At 38.7% G+C, this 21,348-nt stretch overlaps 1 protein-coding gene across 5 annotated transcripts in view; it reads right to left on the reverse strand.

Moving 5' to 3' along the window:
- Positions 1-21,348, reverse strand: part of PPP1R42 (protein phosphatase 1 regulatory subunit 42) — a 68,074-nt gene that overhangs the window by 19,969 nt on the left and 26,757 nt on the right. For all 5 annotated transcript variants that reach the window (XM_037802963.1, XM_037802960.1, XM_037802961.1 and 2 more), the window contains exon 6: positions 9,423-9,540. In XM_037802963.1, coding sequence (XP_037658891.1) covers positions 9,423-9,540 — 118 coding nt within the window. The remainder of the gene's footprint in view (positions 1-9,422; positions 9,541-21,348) is intronic.

The raw sequence follows: 21,348 nt of genomic DNA on the forward strand, positions 1-21,348 counted from the left end.
GCATTCCCAATTCCACTGTCACCCCTGATAAGCTACATTTTTATACAACTGTCTTCGAGATTCATGGGTTCTGGGTTGTAGTTTAATAGTTTCAGGTATCCACCACCAGCTACCCCAATTCTTTAGAACCTAAAAAAGGTTGTCTAAAGTGTGCGTAAGAGTGCCCACCAGAGTGATCTCTCGGCTCGTTTTGGAATCTCTCTGCCACTGAAGCTTATTTCATTTCCTTTCACATCCCCCTTTTGGTCAAGAAGATGTTCTCCATCCCACGATGCCGGGTCTACATTCCTCCCCGGGAGTCATATTCCACGTTGCCAGGGAGATTCACTTCCCTGGGTGTCTGATCCCACGTAGGGGGGAGGGCAGTGATTTCACCTTTCAAGTTGGCTTAGCCAGAGAGAGAGGGCCACATCTGAGCAACAAAGAGGCATTCAGGAGGAGACTCTTAGGCACAAATACAGGGAGGCCTAGCCTCTCCTTTGCAGCAACCGTCTTCCCAAGGGTAAAACTTATGGTAGAGGGCTCAACCCATCAAACCACCAGTCCCCTATGTCTGTGGTCATGTTAGCAACCATGGAGGTGGGGTAGGCGAATACCCCTGCATTCTCCACAGGCTCCTAAAGGGGGCACTACATCTTTTTTTTTTTTTTTTCCTTGTTTGTCTTTTTTCTTTTTTTTTTTTTTTTTTAACTTTCCCTTCTTTTTTCAAATCAACTGTATGAAAAAAAAAGTTAAAAAGAAAACAAACATACAATAAAAAAACATTTCAAAGAGACCATAGCAAGGGAGTAAGAAAAAGACAACTAACCTAAGATAACTGCTTAACTTCCAACATGTTCCTACTTTACCCCAAGAAAGTTACATAATATAGCAACATTTCAGTGAACTTGTTCCTACTACATCCATCAGAAATTAACAGACCATAGTCATTTCTGGGCATCCCCAGAACGTTAAATAGCTTATCTGTTCTTCTTGGATTATTGTTCCCCCTTCCTTAATTGCTCTCTACTGCTAGTTCCCCTACATTCTACATTATAAACCATTTGTTTTACATTTTTCAAAGTTCACATTAGTGGTAGCATATAATATTTCTCTTTTTGTGCCTGGCTTATTTCGCTCAGCATTATGTCTTCAAGGTTCATCCATGTTGTCATATGTTTCACCAGATCGTTCCTTCTTACTGCCGCGTAGTATTCCATCGTGTGTATATACCACATTTTATTTATCCACTCATCTGTTGAAGGACATTTGGGTTGTTTCCATCTCTTGGCAATTGTGAATAATGCTGCTATGAACATTGGCGTGCAGATATCTGTTCGTGTCACTGCTTTCCGATCTTCCGGGTATATACCGAGAAGTGCAGTCGCTGGATCGAATGGTAGCTCTATATCTAGTTTTCTAAGGAACTGCCAGACTGACTTCCAGAGTGGCTGAACCATTATACAGTCCCACCAACAATGAATAAGAGTTCCAATTTCTCCACATCCCCTCCAGCATTTGTAGTTTCCTGTTTGTTTAATGGCAGCCATTCTAACCGGTGTTAGATGGTATCTCATTGTGGTCTTAATTTGCATCTCTCTAATAGCTAGTGAAGCTGAACATTTTTTCATGTGTTTCTTGGCCATTTGTATTTCCTCTTCAGAGAACTGTCTTTTCATATCTTTTGCCCATTTTATAATTGGGCTGTCTGTACTATTGTCATTGAGTTGTAGGATTTCTTTGTATATGCAAGATATCAGTCTTTTGTCAGATACATGGTTTCCAAAAATTTTTTCCCATTGAGTTGGCTGCCTCTTTACCTTTTTGAGAAATTCCTTTGAGGTGCAGAAACTTCTAAGCTTGAGGAGTTCCCATTTATCTATTTTCTCTTTTGTTGCTTGTGCTTTGGGTGTAAAGTCTAGGAAGTGGCCATCTAATACAAGGTCTTGAAGATGTTTTCCTACATTATCTTCTAGGAGTTTTATGGTATTTTCTTTTATATTGAGATCTTTGGTCCATTTTGAGTTAATTTTTGTGTAGGGGGTGAGGTAGGGGTCCTCTTTCATTCTTTTGGATATGGATATCCAACTCTCCCAGCCCCATTTGTTGAAAAGACCATTATGGCTCAGTTCGGTGACTTTAGGGGCCTTATCAAAGATCAGTCGGCCATAGATCTGAGGGTCTATCTCTGAATTCTCAATTCGATTCCATTGATCTATATGTCTATCTTTGTGCCAGTACCATGCTGTTTTGGCAACTGTGGCTTTATAATAAGCTTCAAAGTCAGGGAGTGTAAGTCCTCCCACTTCGTTTTTCTTTTTTAGAGTGTCTTTAGCAATTCGAGGCATCTTCCCTTTCCAAATAAATTTGATAACTAGCTTTTCCAAGTCTGCAAAGTAGGTTGTTGGAATTTTGATTGGGATTGCATTGAATCTGTAGATGAGTTTGGGTAGAATTGACATCTTAATGACATTTAGCCTTCCTATCCATGAACATGGAATATTTTTCCATCTTTTAAGGTCTCCTTCTATTTCTTTTAGTAGAGTTATGTAGTTTTCTTTGTATAGGTCTTTTACATCTTTGGTTAAGTTTATTCCTAGGTACTTGATTTTTTTAGTTGCTATTGAAAATGGTATCTTTTTCTTGAGTGTCTCTTCAGTTTGTTCATTTCTAGCATATAGAAACATTACTGACTTATGTGCATTAATCTTGTATCCCGCTACTTTGCTAAATTTGTTTATTAGCTCTAGTAGCTGTATCGTTGATTTCTCAGGGTTTTCTAGATATAAGATCATATCATCTGCAAACAATGACAGTTTTACTTCTTCTTTTCCAATTTGGATGCCTTTTATTTCTTTGTCTTGCCGGATTGCCCTGGCTAGCACTTCCAGCACAATGTTGAATAACAGTGGTGACAGCGGGCATCCTTGTCTTGTTCCTGATCTTAGAGGGAAGGCTTTCAGTCTCTCACCATTGAGTACTATGCTGGCTGTGGGTTTTTTCATATATGCTCTTTATCATGTTGAGGAAGTTTCCTTCAATTCCTACCTTTTGAAGTGTTTTTATCAAAAAGGGATGTTGGATTTTGTCAAATGCTTTTTCAGCATCTATTGAGATGATCAATTGATTTTTCCCTTTCGAGTTTTTAATGTGTTGTAATACATTGATTGTTTTTCTTATGTTGAACCATCCTTGCATGCCTGGAATGAACCCCACTTGGTCATGGTGTATGATTTTTTTAATGTGTCTTTGGATTCGATTTGCAAGTATTTTGTTGAGGATTTTTGCATCTATATTCATTAGGGAGATTGGCCGGTAGTTTTCCTTTTTTGTAGCATCTTTGCCTGGTTTTGGTATTAGATTGATGTTAGCTTCATAAAATGAGTTAGGTAGTGTTCCATTTTTTTCAATGTTTTGAAAGAGTTTGAGTAAGATTGGTGTCAGTTCTTTCTGGAAAGTTTGGTAGAATTCCCCTGTGAAGCCATCTGGCCCTGGGCATTTATTTGTGGGAAGATTTTTGATGACTGATTGGATCTCTTTGCTTGTGATGGGTTGGTTGAGGTCTTCTATTTCTTCTCTGGTCAGTCTAGGTTGTTCATATGTTTCCAGGAAATTGTCCATTTCTTCTACATTATCCAGTTTGTTGCCATACAGTTGTTCATAATATCCTCTTATAATTTTTTTAATTTCTTCAGGATCTGCAGTTATGTCACCTTTTTCATTCATTATTTTGTTTATATGGGTCTTCTCTCTTTTTGATTTTGTCAGTCTAGCTAGGGGCTTGTCAATCTTGTTGATCTTCTCAAAGAACCAACTTTTGGTGATATTTATCCTTTCTATTGTTTTTTTGTTCTCTATGTCATTTATTTCTGCTTTAATCCTTGTTATTTCTTTTCTTGTACTTGGTTTAGGATTGGTTTGCTGTTCATTTTCTAGCTTCTTCAGTTGATCCATTAGTTCTTTGATTTTGGCTCTTTCTTCCTTTTTAATATATGCGTTTAGTGCTATAAATTTCCCCCTTAGCACTGCTTTTGCTGCATCCCATAGGTTTTGGTATGTTGTGTTCTCATTTTCATTCGTCTCTATATATTTAGCAATTTCTCTTGCTATTTCTTCTTTAACCCACTGATTGTTTAGGAGTGTGTTGTTTAACCTCCAGGTATTTGTGAATTTTCTAAGTCTCTGATGGTTATTGACTTCTAATTGTATTCCATTGTGGTCAGAGAATGTGCTTTGAATAATTTCAATCTTTTTAAATTTATTGAGGCTTGTTTTATGTCCCAGCATATGATCTATTCTGGAGAAAGTTCCATGAGCACTAGAAAAGTATGTGTATCCTGGTGATTTGGGATGTAATGTCCTGTAGATGTCTGTTAAATCTAATTCATTTATCAGATTGTTTAGGTTTTCAATTTCCTTATTGGTCTTCTGTCTGGTTGATCTATCTATAGGAGAGAGTGATGTGTTGAAGTCTCCCACAATTATTGTGGAAACATCAATTGCTTCCTTTAGTTTTGCCAATGTTTCTCTCATGTATTTTGTGGCACCTTGATTGGGTGCATAGACATTTACGATTGTTATTTCTTCTTGCTGAATTGCCCCTTTTATTAGTATGTAGTGGCCTTCTTTGTCTCTCAAAACATCCCTGCATTTGAAGTCTATTTTATCTGAGATTAATATTGCTACACCTGCTTTCTTTTGGCTGTAGCTTGCATGAAATATTTTTTTCCATCCTTTCACTTTCAGTTTCTTTGTGTCCCTGTGTCTAAGATGAGTCTCTTGTATGCAACATATTGATGGTTCATTTTTTTTGATCCATTCTGCGAATCTATATCTTTTAATTGGGGAGTTTAATCCATTTACATTCAACGTTAAAACCGTGAAGGCATTTCTTGAATCGGCCATCTTATCCTTTGGATTATGTTTGCCATATTTTTCCCTCTCTCTATTAATATCCTTTATTGTACCCATACCGAATTTCTTTAGTACTGAACCTTTCTCCAAGTCTCTCTGTCCTGTCTTTGTTTCTCTGTCTGTAGGGCTCCCTTTAGTATCTCCAGTAGGGCAGGTGTCTTGTTAGCAAATTCTCTCAGCATTTCTTTGTCTGTGAAAAATTTAAGCTCTCCCTCAAATTTGAAGGAGAGCTTTGCTGGATAAAGTATTCTTGGCTGGAAATTCCTCTCACTCAGAATTTTAAATATATCGTGCCACTGCCTTCTCGCCTCCATGGTGGCTGCTGAGTAGTCACTACTTAGTCTTATGCTGTTTCCTTTGTATGTGGTGAATTGCTTTTCTCTTGCTGCTTTCAGAACTTGCTCCTTCTCTTCTGTGTTTGACAGTGTGATCAGTATATGTCTCGGAGTGGGTTTTTTTGGATTTATTCTATTTGGAGTTCGCTGAGCATTTATGATTTGTGTATTTATGTTGTTTAGAAGATTTGGGAAGTTTTCCCCAACAATTTCTTTGAATACTCTTCCTAGACCTTTACCCTTTTCTTCCCCTTCTGGGACACCAATGAGTCTTATATTTGGACGTTTCATATTATCTATCATATCCCTGAGGTCCATTTCGAGTTTTTCAATTTTTTTCCCCATTCTTTCTTTTATGCTTTCATTTTCCATTCTGTCATCTTCCAGGTCACTGATTCGTTGTTCAACTTCCTCTAGTCTTGTACTATGAGTGTCCAGAATCTTTTTAATTTGGTCAACAGTTTCTTTAATTTCCATAAGATCATCCATTTTTTTATTTAGTCTTGCAATGTCTTCTTTATGCTCTTCTAGGGTCTTCTTGATTTCCTTCATATCCCGTACTATGGTCTCATTATTCATCTTTAGTTCTTTGAGTAGCTGCTCTAGGTGTGTCTCTTCTGGTCTTTTGATTTGGGTGCTTGGGCTTGGGTTATCCATATCGTCTGGTTTTTTCATATGCTTTATAATTTTCTGTTGTTTTTGGCCTCGTGGCATTTGCTGAACTTGATAGGGTTGTTTTTAGGGTTTGTAGACCAGTTGAAGTCCTTATCTCTAATTTATCAGATCTACAGCTTCGTGGAGTACACTTTCTCTAACTAACCAGCAGGTGGCGTCCACGAGCCACCTGTTCTCCACAAGCCAGATCTCCCCTGCTTAGCCTTTTTGGTGAGTGGGGGAGTGAGTCTTGTGGGGCCCAATTGGTGTACCAAGCTTGCGTGTGTAGTTGGTGTTGCCTGCCCTGTATGTGGGGCGTGTTTCTGGGCAGTCGGGGAGGGGGGGTGGCCCTAACAATCAAATCTCCCTGATGATCCTAGAGTTTTAAAGCTACTGCAATAGTCTAATCCTTCAGTTCAGTCCTGCCACAGTTTTTCTCTGCCACTGACCCACAAGTCTTTGGTATTGGCGTATGGCTCCTGAGACTTGCAAGTGGGCCCCTCTTCCAGGCTGTGCACCCCGGGTCCTCTGTTGAGGGATGACTGTGCTATGTCACAGGTGAGTGCCGTCCCCCCAGGGCAGTTCTGGGCTGCTGGGCTGTGTTGGGAGGCTCCCAGTCTGCTCAAATGATGGCTGAATGGGGCTCTGTTAATTCACACTGCTCCCCCTTCCCAGCTCTGGGACATTCAGCTGAGGTTGCAAGGAAGGCTAATGTCCACGCCCAGTTTTGTGGTGTGTGCCTGTTATTTGAAGCACTTCCGTCACACTGGGTTGTCTGGGGCAGCTCTGGGCTATGGGGCTGGCGATGGGCAGGAGTGTTTCCTGTCCACCAGGATGGTGGCTGTGAGCGGACACCCCCCTTTTCTTGGGAAGTTGTGTTGTTTAGTGAATTTTCTCAGCCACTGGATTATTGCCTTTTGTCTCAGAGCTCTCTTAGTTCTGCTCTTGACTTGACGTGCCCAAATTTCAATTCTTTGAAGCTTTCTGTATTGAGCTTCTTAGAGTAATTGTTTTAGAAAAAGCAAAAAGGATTTAAAAAAAAAAAAAAAAAAAAATGGCCCTCCTCAGAGATCTAATGGGTTATTGAAATGCTAATAGACAAAGCAACCAGGGCCATTAAGGAAAGGTGCACAGGGCAGAGAGATCAGCCTTGCTTCGGGATTTGCATATGCGCCTCAAGGCCTGATCTCCGCCCTTCCCCTTTCTGTGGTCACCAGAACTCCAAAAATCCTCTGTTTTTATTTTGGAGTTTTTCGTGTTGTTTTTTTTCTATGCCTGTCTCCTCTCTGCTGGGCTGGCTGCTCTCAGAGTCTCTGGTGTCTGGTCTCAGTCTATCTATGGTTGGAGTTTGAATCAGTAGAATGAGTTTCCGATAAGAGCAGCCACTGCAATTCTCCCTTCTCCTTCCTGGAGCTGACAGCCCCTCCTCCCCCGGGACTGAGCCTGGCAGGGAGGGGCGCGGGTCCCCTGGCCGCAAAAACTTACAGATTTCGCTGATCTCAGCAGTTCCACGTTTTCATGAGTGTTGTATGAAGTATGCCCAAAGACAGATTGCTCTGTGGTGTCTAGTCCACGCAGTTCCTGGCTTTCTACCTACTTTCCTGGAGGAGTAACTAAAACATACAGCTCACCAGTCTGCCATCTTGCCCCGCCTCCTCCTATTATATATATATATATTTTTTTTTTTTTATTTGGGTCTTCTCTCTTTTTGACTTTGTCAGTCTAGCTAAGGGTTTGTCAATCTTGTTGATCTTCTCAAAGAACCAACTTTTGGTTTTATTGATTCTATTGTTGGTTGTTTTTGTTGTTGTTGTTGTTCTTCATATCATTTATTTCTGTTTTAATCCTTGTTATTTCTTTTCTTCTACTTGCTTTAGGATTAGTTTGCTGATCATTTTCTAGCATCTTCTGTTGTTTCATTAGTTCTTTATTTTAGCTCTTTCTTCCTTTTTAATATATGCATTTAGAGCTATAAATTTCCCTTCAGTACCACCTTTGCTGCATCCCATAAGTTTTTGATATGTTGTGTTCTCATTTTCATTAGTCTCTAGATATTTAGCAATTTTTCTTGCAATTTCTTCTTTGACCCACTGACTGTTTAGGAGTGTGTTGTTTAAACTCCAGATATTTGTGAATGTCCTAGATCTTTGATGGCTGTTGGCTTCTAGTTGTATTGCATTGTGGTCAGAGAATGTGCTTTGGATAATTTCAGTCTTTTTAAATTTATTGAGGCTTGTTTTATGCCTGGAGAAAGTTCTATGAGCACTACAGAAGAATGTATATCCTGATAATTTGGGATGTAATGCTCTGTATATGTCTGTTATGTATAATTCACTTATCACATTATTTAGGTTCTCATTTTCCTTATTGGTGCTCTGTCTGGTTGATCTATCTATAGGAGACAGTGATATATTTAAGCCTCCCACAATTATTGTGGAAACATCTATTGCTTTCTTCAGTTTTGCCAATGTTTGTCTCATGTACTTTGGAGCACCTTGATTGGGTGCATAAACATTTATGATTGTTATTTCTTCTTTGTGAATTGTCTCTTTTATTAGTATATTTTGTCCTTCTTTGTCTCTTATGACATCCTTGCATTTAAAGTCTATTTTATCTGAAATTAGTATTGCCACCCCTGCTTTCTTTTGGCTGTAGCTTGCATGGAATATTTTTTTTCCATCCTTTCACTTTCAGTTTCTTTATTTCTGAGTCTAAGATGAGCCTCTTGTAAACAACATATTGATGGTTCATGTTTTTTTAATCCATTCTGCCAATCTATATTTTTTAATTGGGGAGTTTAATCCATTCACATTTAATGTTATTACTGCGAAGGCAGTTCTTGCATCAGCCATCCTATCATTTGGTTTTTATTTGTCAAATGTATTTTTCCCCCTCTTGTCTTTATTTCCTTTAAGGTACTCTTACTAAAACTACTAGGTTTTCTCATGCCTTGTAACTAGACCTCTATTGAATAATTGCTTTTGTTCATTTCCCTCAATATAGTGCACATTCAGGATTGTTATTATTTGTAAGGATCTCATAAAGGGACTCCCCACCCTGCTCCCTTTTCCCATGAGAGGGACGCCTGTATTTTCTTAGGGTACCACTTAACAAGTGTCAAGCAGTGAAAACCTGGATCAATTTTATCAACAGAACCGAGAGCTAAGGATTCTCTTGGGATCTTCAGAGGATTTGTACCAATGAAAGTTTGGTAAAATTTTATCAAGATCTATTCATATATGACTGGCAATTTTTGATGGCAACAGCCACATTTTCTTTTTAGAGAAAGAGTGGCTAGTGCTTTAAGTGATTATTTCTGAATAGCAGGTATTGTTCATTCTTTATTTCTCTACTTTAAATTATGCTCTTATTCAAAAATAACAAATGTAAAGTTGACCATTTTCATAGATCCAGATGTCATATTTATATTTCTGAAGACTATCTAATAAATTAACTAAAAAGTTATCCAGGAAAAAAAAAAAAAAGTTATCCAGGTCTCTTTCCCTAAGAAAATTGTAATAATATAATATAAATATGTACCCAGTGATTTGGACACCAATATCAGTCTGTCCCTGTACTTTGGTTTGAGACAAACAGGATTTCCATTTAGATCCATTTTCTGCAACTTCATAAACTTGTTGAGTAAGAACTCCAAATCCTGTAATCACAGAAAGGCAAGACAAAGTATTTCATAAATATCAGTATTTCTAGCATGTCAATTAACTGAATTACATTTACATGAAATCCCTTTAAATGAACTCCTGGAGTTCTAAGCTCAGTGCCAAGTACTTAGAAAATGCATGACAATAATTATTATTTTTTTTAATAAAATGGTTTATACTGCTAATAAAGGGGGCTAAAGATGAGGCAAAAGGTAAGGTCCTGAGCTGGGAACCAAAGGCCTGTTTTCTGTCATGCTCCCTTACATGGTCCAACCTGTAGCTCAGAAAACACTTTTGCCCCTCTGGCGACCCCATACTTAAGTGGCCGCGTTATTTTTAGTGGACCTTCTGGAAGTTTACAGATTAACCCAATTAAGGAGTAGTAAGCACAATATATTGTTGCTTTTTATTTTACAAAGAATGCATATTAATTTTAAAAATTTGGGAAAAGATGTATCAAAAGAAACAGAAGAAAAGAGAAGAAAATCACCCACATGCTTATCACTCAGCAATCATTACTAATATATTGTTATATGTCCTTCCCACCTTCTTTTTTGAACATTGTCTTCATACTCTGTTTACTGTTTTGCTTTACATTATGTCATAGACATTTGCATGTTTTTCAGCTTACCAGAAAAATCAGCTAATTGATATTTCAAGAATGAATTAGGTTATTCTGAGGTCTGTAACTTGAATGTGAGGTAAACAGATTCATGGCACTTAAAAGCCAGCTTCCTTTGCCTTCCTAACCTTCTCTTTCTCCCTATTTATATTTCTCTTTCCCATCCAATGACACTGTCTTTCTGTTCTCCCCAATTCCTTGTCTTTCTGTCATTCTTTTCCTTGCCTTTCCTCTCCCTCTTTTCACTTTCTTTCCCTTAGTTTTATTTTAACTACAATTACATGGAAGTGACATATACTTCAAGTAATTTTTATATTTGCCAAAAAGTATTTTTGTGTGTTTTAAAAAATCAGCTAAACATAATTTGTAATGAAATACTCATAAAAGTAGTGCCAAAAAAGTATTTTTCTACTTTGTAGCCTTCAATTGATTTCTTTTTAATTGAATGGCAAAAAAATAAAAAGGAAAACTTCCTCCAATAAGGCAAAGCATCTTTAAAAACAGTAATACCTAATTCTTATGGAGAGATTTAGGATTTCCAGAAGAACTAAGATATGTGTGATCTTGGACATATATATGAGGATTACTGTTGTTCAGAGGATGGGGTGAGAATTACAACGTAAATGAAGATCCCAGAGGATAGCAGACAAATACCAATGATTCTTTAATTTTTTTCCCCTTAAGCCAAATTTTAGATCAAAATTATCATGCGGTACAAGGGAAAGTTAGAAATACATATTATAGATTAATTGATACATGTCCTTAATTGCAAAGCTGGAAACAAATTGATATGCATTGCCTGGTATTTTTAATCCTAACAATTTCCTCACCTTCAAAGCTTGATACCTTCTCAGCCTTAACCTAATTATTTCTACCGTCCATCTTATTCCTTGCTCTGCCCATGTTTATTGTTTACATATTTCATTTTTCCATTTTTTAAAAATTATAAGACAACACTTACACTATAGATTTTAGAAAATCATTTTTTACTATAAAGCCTTGACAACAGTTCCCTCTACACATTAAACATCCCTACAAAACGTTGTCACAAAATAGAGGTAACAAAGTTGGAACCTGTGGATGTGCTCCTATATAGTTACAAGTAGGTGTGTAAGACTCACTGCAGAGCACTTTATAGGTTGCTGAACCTTCCTGAGACTGTCCTTCCTCTGCAAAATGTCGAAATTATTTCCAGTTTTGCCTTCCTCATCATTCAACAACAACAAGAAAAATGCAGGTAATGTCAAACTTCCTGGCACTGCTGCTTGCTGTGTGACCTTAAGCAGGTTGCTTGAGTTTTCTGAGTCTCAGTGTCCTCATTCACAAAGTGAGGATAAATTAGGATTAGCTGCCCTTGGCATGAAAGTCCCTGGAACAAAGGTGCCACCCCTCGGCTAAGGCTAACTCCCTTTCTCTTAATTTTGCTAACAGAGAGCAAAATTTTAAGTAGGAAGCTTCTGGCCCATTGACAAGCAAGCAGTTGACTTCTTACAAGGAAACTCTCTTCAAATTTTATAAACTTCAGCTGTCAGTCCTGGGTTTATGGCCTCTCCATAGCATTTATTCAACAGCGTTTAATACAGCCTGGATTATTTTATTTTATGTGAGTATTTTTCATAGCGTATAAACCTTTAAGGAGAGGATTGTGAGTTGGGTTTTTATACAATGTTGAATACAATGCCTGTCATCCAAAATTTAAATAATAACAATAGAGAACTTTACATGTATATAGGTAAAAAGAGTCCTGTAGAGTTTTGTTAATTGTTCCTTACTTGATAAATGACCCTCAAGATACTCCCTCCAGTGTCTGTTTATTTAAGACTAAACTAATCCCGAGCTGAAATACGATTACCCCTTTGGATACGCTCTGGTTGTTCATTGCCTTCCTGTCTTTAATAAAGTGCTTTCACTTTCCTGCCCCTTCAATAAGTTACACTAAAGGGAACAGACACTTTTCTGGACAGTCTCTGTTTGATAAATGATCATGTCATGCTACCACTTAGAGGAGTGTTGCAGAATACTGAGGAGCGTATTCCATTTCCCGGGCAGGGGCTGGGCCTAAGTGCCTTTACAGACGTCTGCAGCCCTGGCGGTGCTCTCTCCACAATTAAAGATGGCCAGTGATGAACCTGTATTTGACCAGCACACTCCAATCTTTATCGGAAACGTCTGGCCCAACTGTCCTAACTAAACCTACAGACGGCCATTTGTCATCCCCATGACTGCCTGTCATCATCTCCCTGGGAAAATCTATAATTTTTGGCTTGTTTCTGACTAAACTGTGGAGTGAATAAATTTATCTTTGGGCCACTCTGCTTGTCAGGATCAATACTGAGCAGAGGTTGAATAAATTAGAAACTGGGGAAACATGACAGGCCATCGTGGTTTGTTCATTTGTGTCTTAAATCAAATATTTAGTTTATGTAAGAGGCAAGCACGTCAAGTTTTTTATTTCCGCCATTCATTCTGAGGATGCTATACCTCATGATAAATGGTCATCAGAAAACCGATGAAGTAAATCACTAATGTATTTGACTGTGAAATGAACTTTTCAGATCATTTTATTGATTTAGCAGACTTTGTAGACATAAAAACTGTATTTAAAAATAAATTTGTTCTTTCAGGTTTGTATATGTTTTGCAGCCTTGATATTTGTTTAACAATACTGTCAACAAGCTATGTTTGCCCCGGTGACATTCTTGGCTCAAATTACATTCTTCAAACTAGCTGTGGAAGTGCAAAAGTTTTACATGTAAATGGTCATTAAAGTATTTCATATTGATGTATATTTGCTTAAAGGAATTACAGAAGAAAATGTAAGGAAATAGCATTAAAAGTAAATGTCATTTAAACTAGAGCCCTATGAGTTAATGATAAGTTTCTAAACTATGGAGTATTGTGTGGACTAAAATCTCTCTTTTTTCCTCATTCTCAATGGTTCACCCTGGCATTAATTTTACTGGGGAGAAGTGGGTCATCTCACAATCTTTTTTTTTTTTTTTTTTCAGTTTTCTGCCTTTGGCCTCACAGTTCCTCTTTCCTTTCTCACTCCCATCGTTCTCAACCAAGGAAGCATCCCACCTCTTTTCCCAGGGTAATCAGTTCTTTTGATCTGGTTCCTTCTCCACCAGTCCTCTTCCCCTTGGGATCTTCTCTCTTGTGTTTCCAATCTCTCTCTTCCCTCTGACTTCATTCTCTCTCTTATCTACCACAGCCAGAAACTCTGAAGAGTAGTCCAGACCAGTGCTTCATGTGCCTAAGCTTCACCTAGGGATTGTCTTTAAAAGCAGATTCAGAATTTGTTAGGTCTGGGCAGAACCTGAGATTCTGCATTTCTGATGCTGCTGGTGCTGGTCCTGGGACCACATTTGGAGCAAGAAGGGTCTAGACCACCGTCTCTACTTTCTCAACCCCTGCACTCCTGAAGCCTGGCGCTATTGAAAAGACACCGCTAACCCCCACCGATCCTCATGCTGCCAAACTCAGACCTTCTCATTCTTAGTTCTTTGAAGCATCTTTCCCTGCTGACCGCTCCCTTCATGGCTTTGTGATTCTACAATCTTGCAAATTCCATGGATCCTTCATGAATCTCCCAACAAGGAACAAACCTCTGACCAAAGAAATCCCCAATTTATGAACAGGCTGTTTTCTAAAAGTTGCTTTTGAAAATTCAGAATACATCTTACAAAAACGATATTATACCTGTTGGATCGTTGCCTGGCACAGCCCGTGAAAACCTATTTAATTGAGAAAAAGCCCAGAGAATATCTCTGCAGTGACAGTACTATGAAACCTCCTGTAATGCATAGCCATGTTTCCAGCACCCTGGGACTCCCACTGGGTAGCAGGAGCAGCTGTCCCCTGCAGCAGACCCTCAGGAGTCAGTTTACTTGCTTCCTTTTCTATAATCTACATTTATTCCTTCCAAACATTTGTGTCCCTTTCCTGGACCTCTGCACAAGGTAACATCATAGCTAGAAAAAAGTTTTCTTCCTGTAACCTACCACCTTCTCCGTTTATACTTAGATCTTTAAGGAGAAGCGATGGCCACCTTAAGGATAATAAAGTTCTCAGTGATTCGCCTTGAGAGGAAGGAAGGGTCATCTGTACACCAGAGGAACAACCAGATTTTGTGTTAAGCCACCTTGAGCATTTCATCATACTCTCTTCTTCCTGTCTCCCCATCTCTCCATGCAATCTCATTCACAGTGGTAGTTTCAGTGACCACTTACCTATATGTTGAAGATTCCCACATTTATTCTCCTCTGAGCTCTGGCCTCATATCTAATTGTCTACTTGATATCTCCTCTAAAACATTTCAAAGGCACTTCAAACTCTACATGAGTTGAACTTACGATCTCTCGCTCCCTCAAACCTGACTCTTGAGTTCCCTGTTTGCTATTGTGCAAGGCAGAAGCTGGGAAGTCATTCTTGACATCTCCCTCTATTACATTCCCTATAACCAACTTCACCACCAATTTCTGTTCACTTTCCTTCTTAAATAGTCTCCAATCTGTCCATGCTCTTCATTTCCACCCCCATCCTATTCAAATTTCCACCATCTCTCACTTCCTAACTAGGCTGGGCTCTTCCAATCTGTGTTCCACACTGATCTTTTCAAAATGCTATTTCTAATTACTTCACCCCTGTCTGAGACACTCTCAATGGATCCACATAAGTCCAGCCCATCTACCTGGTAGCCTAAATTTGCACCATACTCCACCTTCCCTTTCTCCACTTTGAGTCCCTTGTGTTTCCCTCTGGCCCCAGGGCCTTTGCACATGCTATTCCCATTGCCTGGTTAAGTCCTTCTCTCAGACATCAACTCAGCAATCTCTTCCATGGGGAAGCCTTCACTGACCTCCCTAATTAGGGTAAATCGTTCTATTATGGATCCTTATTGCCACCTACTTCTCCCTTGTAGTGGGTGATTGTGTGCTTAATGTCTCGCCTCCATGCTGAAGCCTCCACAAAGCTGGTTGTTGCTCATTATTGTCTCTCCCACTGCCTAGCAAGTGGTGCCACACATTCTGTGTGTTCCATGAATGGATCAAAAGAAATGAATGCATGAATGGGTGCACAAATGAATGAACAGGAGGTGGGAGGAGGGTCTGAGGTTAGGAGCACAATGGGAATTATCATGGAGAAATAAGATGGAACTGTTTTGAAGACACTGCTGATGAGAGAGACCAAAGACATGGAAAAAGGAAAGATGGGTCTTCCCTTCCCTTCTCTTCTATTTCATCTCCCCCAAACCCTTTCTATATAGTCCTGCCATAGAAGTCCCTGCCCTGGACCAGCTTTGGACTCGGAAATAGGAGAACTGAGGGCAAGGTTGGAGGATGTTGGGGTGAAGGAGAACCTGACAGCTGTGGTTCTGCAGAGGTGAAAAGAGGGAAGGGAATAAATCCCAAGCAGCAGGAAGGACCAAGATGTTGCAGTAACCACGTGGTCCCCTGGCTTCTTCCAGGCCCATGTCCTGTGCCTCTACCTACCTCTAAGGGCACCTGCTCCCCTGGGGTGCTTGGACCCTGAGTAAGGCAGGGCAGGAGCATTGCTTGGGAATGCCAGTATTTCTCAGCCACCTAATTCTCTTTTCTTTTTCCTTTTCTATTCCTTCCACACAGTCAAGAATTTCAGTTACCCTTATCGTACTTTTCCTTGCTACGTGTGTCTCTTTAAATTTTTCTTTAATAGCTTTCTCTTTCTCACTGCTCAAACCAGAATCTTGATTGGAAGATTCAAAGTTATTTAGCCATCCTAATGGAACATTATTTTTTCATTTTTTTCTGAAATTAAAGCAGATACTTAAAAATGAGTCTCCCAGGTCAAAAGACAAGTACATTCAGTTCTATGGAACAGGACTAGGAGAAGACAATTTGTTGAAAATACACACAAATCACTAACATAGTTTACAACTTCACAGAAAATCCATGTACAGAATTGATTGACAGGCTTTCATATTATCAGGTAATATTGCAGTTTTTACAATATTTAATATAATGAATGTGAAAAAGTCCATTTTTAATACATATTTGAATAATGACTTCAAATTATTTCTAGACATAAGGGTAACTTATCAGCAAAAGCAGTTTTTTAAAAATCTACTTTCCTCATGTCATTGCTAGTGAGATAGGTAAGAATCACACTCACTTATTTCACGTTTTCTCTTGGTGCATTTGAGGAACCTACTGATGTCTGTGTAAAAGCAGTTTTGCTCTAAGTGCTAAAATCCTCAGGTAATTATAGCAGTTCTGTGAGGATTCTCTAATGATGTCTATTTTGTTTTCCCCATGGCACAAAGCTGTCTCTGGCTGATGACTCTTAGGATGGATGTCAGCAACCCTAAGTCTGGCACATTGAGCTTTCTCCCTTGTGACATAGTGCTTGATGTCAGTAGCTTTTGGGCAACTTCAGTGAGCATAAAGAATAAGAAAAAATTAAAGGTAAAAAAATATACATAGAGATGCCAATCCTGGGAATACACAAAGCAATGACAGAGTTAATATTCTGATGCTGAACTTCATTTCCTTTGACTAAGCCTTCAAAGGATGATTTTAAATGGACCACAAAAGTCAATTTTGCAATGTCTATATTCAAAGCTCCCAAGAAGATGTGTCCAGGCTTTTTTAATTGTGTGTGTCCTCTATCTGGAAGTGAAAGAACTTGGAATTTCATGCTGACTCCCTGGATATCTTCTCTCTATTGAAGATAGAGATATACCAGCCACTTGAGTTTGCTAAATGGTTTGCATTTCCTGCCCTGGATGGTTGAATGTCTTTTATTCCCTTATTCATTCATTCTGTAAACATTTTGTGGGTGCCTATTTTGTGCCATGCATTGGCTGGACTCTGTGGATTCCTGGAGTCAATAAATCAAAATACCTTGCTCTTATCTTCCATTTCTCTTCTCTTTATGTTCATGCTTTCTTTAAACTTTAGAGCACATTTATAATAGCTTTTTAAAAGTCCTATCTGCGTGTTTTTTCTTGACTGGTTTTTCTCCAGTTATGATTTATATTTTTACGCTTTTGGGATTTTCTAGTAATTATTGATCGAATGCTGGACATTAGGAATTTTATATTGTTGAATGCTGGACTCTGTCGTCTTCCTTTAAAACAGTGTTGGACTTTGTTCTTGCTGGCACTTAAATTACTTCCAATAAGACTTTTCTTCTCAAAGGTTGATTTTAAGCTTTATGAGGGTGGGTTTACAGTGACTCTTTGCTCTGGTTCTGTTTAACTCTACTATTTAGTTGTCATCTTCTCTGATCTCTACTGAATGGATCTGGATGTTCAGGAAGGACTATCTACTCTGCTTGGCCAGAGAAATTGAATATCTCTCAGCCCTGTGTGGGCTCTGGGAATTGGTCCTTCCACAGTTCCCTGTACATTCTTTGCCAGCCTTGAGATGTTTCATCTTATGCATAAATGGCTTAGTATTCAGCAGCGTACTCAAAGGAACCTCAACGCAGATTTCTGGAATTCTTTTTCTACATAGCGCCTTCTCTAGCTCTCTGCCTCCAAAATTCCATTACCTTAGCCTGTATTCTCTGAATTGTCCTCTCAGTTGTGGACACTTGTGCTCTGTTTGGGATTCTCCTTGCATTGTGATCTGGGAAGTTCCTTCAGGCAGAAAGCTGGGATAATTATAGAGCTCACCTTGTTTTCCTTCTCGTAGGGATCACTGCCCTGTGTTGCCTGTTGTCCAAGGTCTGAAAAAAGTTGTTTCATGTATTTTGTCTAGTTCTCTGTTTTTGGTGGGGGCATGATTCTGGTCCCAGTTACTGCATCATGGCCCATTATATTATTTTGTAAATATAATTTTCTTTCTCCACTTTTTTTCCTATACTTTGAGTCTGGTACTCTTAATAGTCATATATTGGATCTCCTCAATTCTTTAAGTTTCTTTTTAAATATTTACTTGCTTCTTTTCCATATTTCTCTTTTTGTTCTTTCTGGGAGTCTTCCTCATATTTATCATTAAACCTTATATTGAGTATGTAATTTCTCCTTTCCTATTTTTAATGACCAAGTGCTCTCGTTCACTTAATGTTCCTTTTTTAAAAAAACAAAATAGAATCCTGTTTTAATTTCATGGTTGTGGAATCCTTTTTATCTTTCTTAGGAAATTAATTATAGTGAGATTTAAAAAAATGTTTTTCGTTGTTCCATGTTGTTTCTCCTGAGATCTTCTTTCTTTTTGTTTCTGCCTGTCTTTGGTTTTAGCGGCTCTCCTCAGATGTCTGCTGATCCTGAGCTACCTGTTCATTTTAAGTGCATGACAATGAAAGTGAGTGAAAGCACTATATGTGAGGGAAAGGCTGTTGACTTTGGCAGGCACCTGGCAATAACCATGTGGAAACCTTAAATCTCAGAATTGGGAGCTCTTTTCTCTTGGGCTGGTCAATATCCCTTCAGAGGAATCCTGCAATCTCTTACCCAGGCTTATAGATCTAGCTGGCAGGGTTTGGGGAGTAGAGCCTGGTTTGTGTGCATGAGAAGAAAGGAAGTGTAGACACCCTAACATTTCAGTATTCATTTTTTCACTTAAGTCCTCCCAGTCTTCTTCATTACCCTCTGCTGTAGTATTTGTCCCAGAGTCGCTCTGGCTCAACTTCTACACAAGTTAAACCTGTTCCTTGTAACTTTGTTTTCAAGGTATTCTATCCCGGTTTTTTAATTTTCCGTTCTTTTCCGCTTTAGTTTATATACTGAAATTTCAGGTATAGGGAAAGTATTTCATAAAAAGACTGAAAAACTATTGTCAAGCCATTACCTGGAAAGAAATTTCTAATAAGCCCATGTGACTTTGGTTAGAAGAAAAAACAAACCTTGTTGAGGCACTCTATCCTGAAGTGTGCAAAAAATATGCATGCTTGACCAGACCTAATCTCTCTACTGCCAGATCCAGTATATCTGCCCTCATCTTAACCACTCAACAGCATTTAATACAAGTGACCACTCTCTCCTTGAAGCTCCTTTTTTCTCGTCTTCTATCTTACTGACTCCTCTAGGTCCTTCTCATCTAACTGCTCTCTAAATGTTGGAATGTTTCTCTGCTTGGTCTTGCACCTCTTTTTTGCTCTGTCTCCATTATTTTTCATATAGTTCTGTGGCTCTAAATATCATATAAATGCTATTCACTTGCAAACTCTCCAATCACACTTCTCCCCTGAACTCCAGATGGCTACTTGACATTTCCATATCAATGTCCAATAGGTATTTCAATAGAATTCTCTTTCTATTCCTTCCCTAGTATCCCCCAACTGGTAAAAGCTGCCACTGTATCCCCAGTTTCTCATCAGAAACCTAGGAGACCTCCTTGGTTCTTCCATTTCCTTTATTCCTATATCTTATTCATCTACAGTTTTTGTGGGTTCTACCCAAAAATATATGTCCTATCCATCCATTCCTCTTCATCTTTGATTAGGCTCTGCATAGTCTCCCAAGTGATTTCTTTGCTTCCATTTTTGAAATCCATTTTTCACACAGTAGAGAAATCTTTTCAAAAATATAATCCTTTCAGTGACTTTCTATTGCCCTTAGAATAAAGTAAAAACTCTTGACCATTGTCCATAAGGACCTTTAGGTTCTGGCCCCAGTGCTTCCTTTCCAACCTCATATTGTGCTGTTGCTTGTTCATTCATTCAACAGTTATTCATTGAGCACCTACAACATGTCAGTATAACTGAGCCAGGCACTGGTGACCCTACCATAGTTAACTAGCCTCTTTTTTGCTCGTTGGACACTCTTAACTCCCTTCTGCCTCAGAGCCTTTGCATCTGCTGTTATGCAGGCCCTAGTTCTGTGCACAGCTTTCTTTTTTCTCATTCTTTAGCTCTCAGCAGGAGTGTCGTCTTCTTAAAGGCCTTTTTTTTCCTAAGTAAGAGCAGTTGTAGGTAGTGCCAGTTTGAATGTATTATGTCCCTCCAAACACCGTTATCTTTGATGTAATCTTGTGTGGGCAGACCTATCAGTGTTAATTAGATTGTAATTCTTTGAGTGTTTCCACGGAGATGTGCCCCACCCAACTGTGGGTGATGACTCTGATTGGATAATTTCCATGGAGGTGTTACCCCACCCATTCAGGGTGAGTCTAAATTAAATCACTAGAGCCATATAAATGAGCTGACAAACAGAAGGATCTCAGTGCAGCTGAGAGTGACATTTTGAAGAGGAGCTTCAGCTTTCAGAGACATTTTGGAGACAGCCTTTGAAAGCAGACTTTTGCTTTGGAGAAGCTAAGAGAGGACAAATGCCCCAAGAGCAACTAAGAGTGACTTTTTTTTTTCTTTTTTTTATTAAATTCAGTTTTATTGAAATACATTCGCACACCATACAATCATCCATGGTATACAATCCACTGTCCACAGTATGATAACATAGTTATGCATTCATCACCACAATCTATCTCTGAACATAAGAGTGACATTTTTGAGGAGCTGAAGCCTAGAGAGGAATGTCCTGGGAGAAAGCCATTTTGAAACCAGAACTTGGAGCAGACGCCAGCCACGTGCCTTCCCAGCTAACAGAGGTTTTCCGGACACCATTGGCCATCCTCCAGTGAAGGTACCTGACTGTTGATGCGTTACCTTGGACACTTTATGGCCTTAAGACTGTAACTTTGTAACCAAATAAACCCCCTTTTATAAAAGCCAATCCATCTTTGGTGTTTTGCGTTCTGACAGCATTAGCAAACTAGAACATAGGTTTACAGAAAAATTGTGCATAGAATACAGATTCCCCATATGCCACCCCTGCCCCTACATACCCACACCCACAGTTTTCCCAATTATTAATATTTTGCATTAGTGTGGTACCTTTGTTACAATTGATGAAACAATATTACCTAATTATATTATTAATTATAGTCCATAGTTTACATTAATATTCACTCTTTGTGTAGTATAATTCTATGGGTTTAAAATATTTTTATGCAGTAACATATATCCAACCTAAAATTTTCTGTTTTAATTGCTTTCAAGTATACAAATCAGTGATATTAGTTACATTCACAATGCTGTGCTGCCATCACCACCATCCATTACCAAAACTTTTCCATCACTCCAAACAGAAACGCTGTACCAATTAAGCATTAACTACTCACTGCCACCTCTACCCCTGGTAGTCTGAATTCTAATTTCTGACTCTATGAATACACATATTCTAATTATTTTATAT

The sequence above is a fragment of the Choloepus didactylus genome, chromosome 14 (genome assembly GCF_015220235.1).
Source record: "Choloepus didactylus isolate mChoDid1 chromosome 14, mChoDid1.pri, whole genome shotgun sequence".
Taxonomy (NCBI): domain Eukaryota; kingdom Metazoa; phylum Chordata; class Mammalia; order Pilosa; family Megalonychidae; genus Choloepus; species Choloepus didactylus.